The sequence below is a fragment of the Agelaius tricolor genome, unplaced genomic scaffold (assembly GCF_023055355.1).
Source record: "Agelaius tricolor isolate 1412-34295 unplaced genomic scaffold, bAgeTri1.0.p SCAF_33, whole genome shotgun sequence".
In the NCBI taxonomy this organism is placed as follows: Eukaryota; Metazoa; Chordata; class Aves; order Passeriformes; family Icteridae; genus Agelaius; species Agelaius tricolor.
Genome location: NW_027269293.1, coordinates 2,450,580 through 2,459,403, shown reverse-complemented (window position 1 = coordinate 2,459,403; position 8,824 = coordinate 2,450,580). Strand labels below are relative to the sequence as shown.

At 60.6% G+C, this 8,824-nt stretch overlaps 1 protein-coding gene across 1 annotated transcript; it reads left to right on the top strand.

Moving 5' to 3' along the window:
• Positions 1-97: 97 nt before the first annotated feature.
• On the top strand, positions 98-8,613 carry WDR18 (WD repeat domain 18). The gene is made up of 10 exons (XM_071452162.1): positions 98-349; positions 813-923; positions 2,272-2,405; positions 2,757-2,898; positions 3,417-3,560; positions 3,756-3,820; positions 3,923-4,047; positions 6,705-6,871; positions 7,307-7,375; positions 7,653-8,613. The coding sequence occupies exons 1-10, from the start codon at positions 140-142 to the stop codon at positions 7,782-7,784; spliced, it is 1,299 nt and encodes a 432-aa protein (XP_071308263.1). The 5' UTR covers positions 98-139; the 3' UTR covers positions 7,785-8,613.
• Positions 8,614-8,824: the final 211 nt, after the last annotated feature.

Here is an 8,824-nt window from a genome sequence, read left to right as displayed (position 1 = left end):
CTGCTGAGCTTCCTGCCGCGTGCGCAGCTCCCGCCCTGCGCGGCCGCGGCGGCGCCGCTGCTGATTGGTCAGTGCCGGGCGGCGGAGGCGGCGCTCTGGGCCGCGGCCGCGCTCTCTGTGGCCCTGGCGGACCGCGAAGATGGCGGCGCCCATGGAGGTGGCGCTGGTGTCGGACGCGGCGGGGCCGCTCTGCAACTGCTCGGTCTGGGAGCTGCACTCGGGCTCGGCTCTGCCCGGCTACCGCGGCGGCAACAGCGGCCCACGCGGGCTGGCGCTGCTGGGCGGCGAGCACCTGCTGGGGGCCCAGCTCGGCAAGAGCTACATCAACGTCTGGGAGCTCCAGAGGAAGGTACCGGCGCGGCGGGCGGGCCCGGGCGGCCTCGGCTCGGGGGACAGCCCCGGGCTTCGCGGGGGGACTCCGGGCCCCGTGGGGGATGTGACGGGGCCACCCCTCCTGAGGATCCCCCGGCCCTGTGATGAGGAGCTCTTCCGTCTGCAGAGCCCCCCCAAATCCATGGTCAGACCCCCTCATGGCTCCTCTCTCCACAGAGACTCCCCCCCGGCCCCTCTTTTCGTGGAGACTCCCCTCTGTGCTCAGACACCCCTTCATGGCCCAATTCTCTGCAGAGACCCCCCCCCCGTGTCCCCTGTTGGACCCTCAGGGCCCCCCTCCCTCTATTCCGACCCCCATCACCCTGTGCGGTGCCCCCCATCCCTCTGTTCACAGAGATCCCCCTGAGCCCCCATCTTGGGGGTCCCTGCTTGCAGCCCCTTGCCCTCTCTGAGCCCTCGCTGTGCTCTCTCTGTGCCAGGACCAGCTGCAGCAGAAAATCATCTGTCCCGGGCCTGTGACCTGCCTGACAGCCTCTCCCAACGGGCTCTACGTCCTGGCGGGCGTCGCCGAGAGCATCTACCTGTGGGAGGTACTACGGGGTGCTGGGGCACTCACACTCACACCCTGCACGGTCTGTGGGAGGTACAGGGTGCTGGGGCACTCACACTCACACCCTGCACAGTCAGGGAGGGTCCCCATCCCTCCAATGTCTGTGAATCCTGATCCTGGGATCAGGGTCCCCATCCCTCCAATGTCTGTAACTCCTGATCCTGGGATAAAGGCTGTGCTGCTCTCAGCCCACGAGCAGCTCATTGAAGTAGGAGTGAGAGGAATTCAGGGAGAGGCTTCACTCTGCCTCATTCTCCTCTTTCCAGGCATCTCTGGTGCCTCGGGGATCAGGCATTACTTCCACGAGGCAGCAGCACAGAATCTGGTTTTCTTTCAGTGCTTCTCCCACATTTCAGCTGAGTATTTGTGTGTGCCCTGGGTGCCAGCAGCCCCTGCTGTGCTCTGGTCATTGTCCTGCTGGTTAATTACTGCTGGATTAATTTGGGATTACTGCTGTGTTCCCAGCACACCACTGAGCAAATGAAAGCAGAATCTTGTCCTGAGCCCAGGATTAAACCCCAGGATGCCTCACCTGGAGGTTTGAGCCTCATGGTGTGAGTGGCTCTACCTGAACCCATCAGGGTTTGTTTGTGCCAATGTGTTTGTAGCTGGAAAAACATCCCCGAGGCTGAGCCAGCAGTGGGAGCTGCTGCCTGTGATGCTCCATGCTGGCCCTACTCCAGCTCCTGTCACCCTCAGACATGTTCCAGGGTATGGCACTGTCCCTCTGGCACATTGGAGAGGAAACCATCATGGAGCTGAAACCAGCCCCTAGAGTTGGCTTTTGAAACCCCTTGAATTGAGGTTTGCTTTGATTTTTTGGTGTAATTCTGACCATGAGAAGAAGCAGACTCTTATTTTATTTGAGGCTTTTTCTCTTCTTGGTTCCCTCCCCATCTGCAGTGTTGCTTTTAATAAGAAAGGCTTGGGGGATTCCTTGTCCACCCTAAAGCCTCTGCTGGCCCAGGACCTTGAGCCACCCCTGGGGTGTCCTGCAGCTCTCATAACCCCTCTGCCACCTCCTGAGGACCTGTGGGAGGAGGGAAGAAGCCACCAAAGTAATATGAATATTAAGAGTGAAGAAATCTTTACTGCACACTTGTGACTTGACCAGAGGAGCAGCTCTGGCATCACTGGGTTCCAGATTTAAAGTGCCAGGACCTCTTCCACTGCCATGTGCTGAATTTCCCTGTGGTCCTGAGTTCAGGTGTCAGTCACTGTCCTGAGGTGGAACAGAACCCACCTTTCTCCCCTCACTGCACCAAGGGCAGGGCACCACATGATCCCAAGACATCCTTGACTCCCTCCTGCCCTTCCTCTCACTGCAGGTGTCCAATGGGAACCTCCTGGCCATCCTGAACCGACACTACCAGGACCTCACGTGCCTCTGCTTCACTGATGACAGCAGCCACTTCCTCTCAGGGGCCAAGGACTGCCTGGCCCTGGTGTGGAACCTCTACAAGTAAGGGGGGCACAGGGATTTTGGAGCAGGAGATCCCTCTAAGCCCACAGCTGTGTCTGTGCCCTCCTGCTGGGCAGGGAACCTTTCCTTGGGAGCTTCTTAGGAACAGGCAGATGGTTCTGACTTCTTTCCCTGAGTGACACAGAGGGGATTGTGCCCTTTACCCAGGCTCTTTGTCCCTGTGGGAGAGGGATCTCAGCCTCAGCATCCATGAGCCGTGGCTGCCAGCAGCTCCCATGTCCCACTTGGTCCCTGCAGCCAGGAGAGGCGTTCCCAGTGGGATCAGAGCCTGGCCCAGCTCCCCATGGGGCTCTGTCCTGGCTGACCTGCCTGTCTCTGCTCTCCCCACAGCGTGTTGCAGGCAGAGCCCTCCCAGATCCCTGACCCCCGGCACGTCTGGTCCCGGCACAGCCTCCCCATCACCGACCTGTGCTGCGGCTTTGGAGGGCCCCTGGCACGGGCTGCCACCGCCTCCCTCGACCAGACAGCCAAGGTGAGGCTCATCTCACAGGTGCCAGACCCTCTGGGGTCACAGCCAGGCTCTTGCCAGCCAGCAGGAAGCTGTCCCTGTCCTCAAGCTTTGCCGGGTTGCAGTGGCTTCATTTCTTGGCTGTCTCTGCAGTGACTCAGAGCTGCCAGACCTGGGCTCTGCCTCTCCAACAACAGCAGTTTCTCTGCACCTGCCCCCAGGCTGGACTGCTGCAGTCCCTGTTGTCCTGGGAATGTCGGGGTCAGCCTCAGTTTTCCATTGCTGATGTCCACAGGGAGCAGAGCAGGCTGGAGCCTGTGGGGAGGGGATGCCCTGGGGGCAGGATGGCCACAGAGAGGGTTCAGAGCTGTTTTGAAGCTGCCTGGGAAACTTCTCTGCTGCTCACAGAGGCTGATCCTGGGTTCTGCCTTGGACTCAGTTTCCCAGCTGGAACACCAGTGTGGGATTTCAGGATATCAGTGCTCCTCCAATCCTGCCATTAACATTCTCTCCCTTGACTCTCCTGTCCCCTCTCACTCCAGCTCTGGGAAATCTCATCTGGGGAGCTCCTGCTTTCCGTGCTCTTCGACGTGGGGATCATGGCTGTGACTCTGGACCTCTCTGAGTACCACATGTTCTGTGGGGGCATGGATGGCTCCATCTTCCAGGTCGACCTCTGTGCTTGGGTGAGTGTGTGGGGCTGCAGGTGTGCCCTGTCACCCCGAGCCACTGTCACCTCCCTGCTGGGACTGGTGTGACCTGCCAGGGCACGGGAGGGCCTGGTTCCTCTGTGTCTCCTCTGCCCCCTCCAGGTGATGAACCTGCTGGTTTCAGCCTTCCTGAATTTTAACCCCTTTCCCTTCCTTCCTGAATTTCTTCAGCCAGTTCAGAGAGACCGGACCTTCCAGACAGAGCGGGAGAACGGGAAGATCTTCAAAGGGCACAGGTGAGGAACCAGACGTACCTGCCAGCCACCATCTGCCCACCTCACCAGCTCCTGGCACTCCTGGGGTCATCCTGAGTTTAAACATCCTCTTCCCCATTCCAGGAACCAGGTGACGTGTCTGTCAGTCTCCACAGATGGCAGCCTGCTGCTCTCGGGCTCTCACGACGAAACCGTCCGGCTGTGGGACATCCAGAGCAAGCAGTGCCTGAAGACGATGAATCACAAAGGTAGGAATGTCCTTATCTCCAGGATCCTCACTGCCAGAGGCCCAGTGTCTCACCTGTGCTGCCCTGGGCACTCCAGGTGTGGTTTTGCCCCTTGCTTCACGCCCTGGGAAGGGCAGAGGCGTTGGAGGGAGCCTGGGCTGTCTGGAGCGGTGCCCTGACCTTGCCCCGTGTGTTAACAACCCCCTGTGCACTGTCAGGAGTGAGTCATGGATTTCACCCTGTCACTGAGGCCACACGGGATCCTCCTCCTTGTTTTCCCGAGGGAGCAGTCACCCCACATGCACCCCAGCTGTGTCTGGAGGGGAGACAGCTCTGTGACCCCAGCAGTGAGCTCATGGGGCCTGAAGTGAATGCCATATGAGCAGCTGTCTGGGATTTCAGTCTGATGGCTCCAGTAAATTGCAGGAGCAGCAGTTGGGTGCCTCAGCTACCTCAGAGCAGTGGGGGATTTACCCCTCCTGTTGTTAACTGAGTTCCTCCCCCAGCTGTGATGGTTTCTGGCCCCTGGTGCTGCAATGACCAGTGGGGCTGCCTTGGGCATGGCCCAAACCCCTCCCAGAGGTGATGGTGGGGGCAGCCAGTCCCTGTTCCTCTGTGGTGACTGAGCTGCTGCCTCAGGGCAGTCTCTGCAAGCCAGGCTGCCTGCAGACCCTTTTCCTCTTCCCTTTGGCTGCCAAGGACCATCCCTAATTGGGACCCACTGCAGTGCTTATCCAGCCTGGCTGGCACTAGAGGGTGAAAACAAACCAAATGGAGCTGTGAGTCATCCTAGGAGGGGAGGGGGGGCCGGGCTTTGGCTGTGAGCCAGGCACTGGAGTCCTCCTGAGGCTGCAGGAAAGAATGGACAGACCAGGCTCTTCCCAGGAGGAGCAGGACCAGGCTGACCCCAAGCTGTGGGTGCTCTGCTGGCTCTCTGCTGCTTGTGGGCAGGGATTTGGCTTCCTTGGCATCCTTGGCACTGGCATGGCTGCGTGTGCCCAGGAATAGGCTGGGATTCCAGCACCCCTGAGCTGTGCCCTGGCTCTGGAGTCCCCACAGAGCCCTGCAGCCTCGCAGTGTGGGGGAATCTGCTGCCCCAACCCAGCCCCCTCTTGTGGATCCCTGTCCCCTGCTTGGCCTCTCATGAGCCCCCCAGCAAGGTCTGTCCCTGCTGCTCCCTCCCCAAGGCAGAGGTGACAGGGCTCTGACATGGTGATGTGACAGCAGCCTCTGGCCCAGTGTCCTTGGGACAGCACTGTCCCTCTGCTTGCTGGGCATGGGGGTGGCTGGGGGCACACAGGACCCCCTGCCCTCCCCTTGACACTGCTGCAGATAAATCCAAGGAGCTGGAGTGTGGCTCAGGGCCAGGCTGGTGCAGGGGGCTCTGTCCCCAAGGGTGGCTTGTCCTTGGCAGGGGCAGAGTGGGTGAACTTTGAGAAGTCAGGCACTGCTGCTCCTGGGCAGTGAGCTGTGGCAGTGCTGGCGAGGCAGGGCTGCTCCCAGTCACCCTGCATGGCTGCCACCACTCTGGGGGGAAGCAGGAGACCTGTGGGATGAGCCTGGGAGCCAGTGCTGCCCCCAGATCCCTCTGGGCCTCAATTCCCATCCTGTCACACGAGCTCTGTGCCATCCCTCGGGATGGTCTGTGCCATGCTTGTCACTGCAAACACAGCGTGGCACAGACCATCCCCAGGGCTCCCCCTGCAAGGCCATCCTGGGATGCTCTGGCTGATGTGTGCTGCTGGCAGCTCTGTCTCTGAAGCTGGGTCATTTGTTTATTTCCCCCCAGCTAAGCCTGGTCTCCATGCCCAGGCTGGCCTGGGGCAAGGTGATCTTGTGCAGGATCTGCATCTGCACTGGGGCCCCAGAATGGCTGTGAGGGCTGTGTCCAGGTGGTGACCAGGTTTGGGGAACTCTGGGTTCACTCCTGAGGTTTTCTCCTCTCCATCTTTCCTTTCAAACTGCTCCATGAGCTGCCAGTGCAGAGGGAATGTCACTGATGGAGCACAATCATCTGCTCTTTAAGGAGGGAGTGAAGCCATCAGAGTTGGCCAGGAGCAGGTTTGGGGCCAGGCACTCAGCAGAGCTTGAGCTCTGGGAGGATCAGATTTAGGAGCAGGCTCTGGAGGGGTGGATGGTGATAACAGAGCCTTCATCCATGTCAGAGCTGCTTGTGTCTTGTGTCCTCCAGCAGCTCTGAGCCTCCCCAGGCCCCGCCGTGTCCCCTCCCTCACCCTGCACCCTTCTCACAGCCCTGGCAGCCTCTCAGCTGCACGTGGACCATCTTCACCTTGCCTTTGGCCAGGGGAAATGGATGGCTGGGCTGTGCTAGCAGTGCCCTGCCTGCTGGAGGGGGGCTGGGGGCTGCTGTGCCTGACAGGGCGTGGGGGACAGCAGTGGGAGCTCACAGCAGCTGGGAGGGGGCGGGTAAGTGCAGTAATTAACACAATGCAGTAATTAACGCACTCATCAGCTCTGCCGTGGATTGTGGCAGCACAGAGCTGCTGATGGATGGCAGCTCAAGGTGGGGGGAGGTCGGGCTCTGCTCTTTTGGGGTCACAGCCAGCCCGGAGAGCTGCAGCCCCGGGCAGGGAGAGCAGAGACTCCTGTGCCAGGGCTGCCCAAAGCCTCTCAAACCCACCAGGGTCCAGCCTGACGTGTCCCCTCTGCCCCTGCAGGTCCGGTGACAAACGCCTTCATCGTGCTGGCCCCTGCCAACATGTTCAACCCCGAGGGGAAGCCCAGCGTGCCCCTGCCCAAGTTCAGCAGGCACCTGCACGGCACCGAGAGCAGCGACGAGCCGGGCGCCGAGGGGGTGACGCTGCGCCTGGGGCTGCACCAGCAGGTACTGGGGGCACTGGCCAGGGGGGACAGGCATCCAGGAGGGCTTGTGCCACAGAAAAGCTTCTCCTCCAGCTGGTGGAACCCGTTTCTGTTCCCTCCTGCTTCCTGCCCATCCTGGCTGCTGCAGTCATTTGTCCTCCCGGCCCCGTGCTGCAGCGTGGGCTGGCTCTGCTGTCCCCACCATTTCCTTGGCTGTCCCCAGGCAGGGAGGGTCACAGCCCACCCATCCAAGCCTCTCTGCTCCCCACTGTCAGTGTCTGCCTCTGCCCAGAGCTGATGGATTAGCTCCCTGTTGGTTGGTGGCAGCAGGCCAAGGGGCTGTTTGCCTGACAGCAGGATGGATCACCCAGGCTCCCTCCCATGGGGAACCCAGTCCGGGGGCATGGGGAGAGGGTCTGTGTCTGCTCTGCCAACCCCTCCATTCTGGTCCCTGCAGGAGCCTGGGCAGAGCTACCTGGAGAAGGCAGAGAGGATGTACTCACAGATGTACTCGACGAGGGAAAAGGTGAGAGCTGCTCCCAGGCTGGGAATTGGGTACTGACCCCTTGAGGGGATCCTTGTCAGCTGATCTGACTCATGGGGCCCCGAGCAAGCTGGGACACCGGAACAGGGGAAAAGAGCCCTAAAATCTGCTGGTGCCATGGGCACGAGGGGTGCACTTTGAGGAGGAGGAGGAGGGAGGGGACTGAAGGGTTTGGTGTTTACTGCTGGGGAAGGAGCAGCAGCCTGTGCCTGTCAGAGCTGAGGCCCTGACACTGGTCTGTTGTGTTTTTGTGTCACAGAACCTGGTGGGAGACCAGGAGCACCTGACGATCCAGGTGAGCGAGCTGGAGGAGGAGGTGAGCAACCTCCGGAAAATCAACAAGGACCTCTTTGACTTCTCCACTCGCATCATCACCAAACCAGCCAAGTGAAGAGGCTCCCCCCGCCCTCGCACCCCTCCGCCTCTCCCTGCCCGGCTCCTGGGGAAGAACCGCCCGCCCTCGGGCACCGCCCAGCCGGCTGCGAGCCCCGGCTCAGCTTCCCCCGAGCCGCCTTCGCCTGCTCCGTGACACGGGACTGAGACCGGCGCGGGGACCGCGAGGGGACAGCACAGGGACCGTGCTCACTCCGATCCGGGGCCGGGGGACACTCGGGCGGCCGCTGCAGGAGGAGCCTCGCCGGCTCCTGGGAGGGCTCAGGATGCAGCTCCTGCTCATTCCCCATTTCTTCCCCCGCCCCTTTTTTGTTTCTTTTCGTTACTTGACCCTGCAGCACAGACAGAAAAGTGTTTTTTTCCTCTCAATACCGGTTTGAGATTGGATTTTGGAGACCCCCTTCTGCCCACCCTGTCCTGGGGATTGCTGCTCAGTGCCACCGGACCCCACGCTCTGGATGGACAGCAGGGGCTGAGGGGCTCCTGCTCTGGGGGTGCACTGGGGGGGCTGCTGCAACAGGTGGGGGGTCCCTGGCTACCAGGGCTGAGGAGGGGGCTCCTGATGTGTGTGGCAGGCAGAGCCTGAGGTGTCCCTGGGCTTGGAGCACAGGTGGTGGTTTTGGGTCACTCTGGGGAGGGGCGGGGGGACCAGCAAGGTGCTATTTCCAATCTCCTCAGTCAACAATTTCTATATATTTGGATCCAGCAACTCTGTTTTCACGGTGTTTGGGGACTCGGCCTTTTGTATTGTCACAGCATGGCAGCGGGGGTTGTGGGTTTTGTTTAGGTTTATTTTTTACATAAAAGATTTGGTTTTTATAGTGAAAGATGCCCGTGTTGGTTTCTTTACCATGGCCACAGACCTTGACCACTTCTCACTGCATCCCTGGGCGGGCTGCCCGCTGGGAGTGGGAAAGTGCTTCCTTATCCCCAAACTGCCCAGTTCCCTTCACCCTGAGGGTCCTTCCCTGTCCCTACAGGGTGTTGAGGTGTCCCCTGGCCATCCCTCTGTGTCACCCCCCCCCTCCCATTCAATAC

What these genes read in the sequence shown, in the direction of transcription:
- WDR18 (XM_071452162.1), top strand. Translation starts at nt 140, where the DNA reads ATGGCGGCGCCCATGGAGGTGGCGCTGGTGTCGGACGCGGCGGGGCCG. An exon ending in CCCTCGACCAGACAGCCAAG is followed by an intron (nt 2,899 to 3,416) that starts GTGAGGCTCATC and finishes CTCTCACTCCAG; the next exon opens with CTCTGGGAAATCTCATCTGG. An exon ending in AAGATCTTCAAAGGGCACAG is followed by an intron (nt 3,821 to 3,922) that starts GTGAGGAACCAG and finishes TCCCCATTCCAG; the next exon opens with GAACCAGGTGACGTGTCTGT.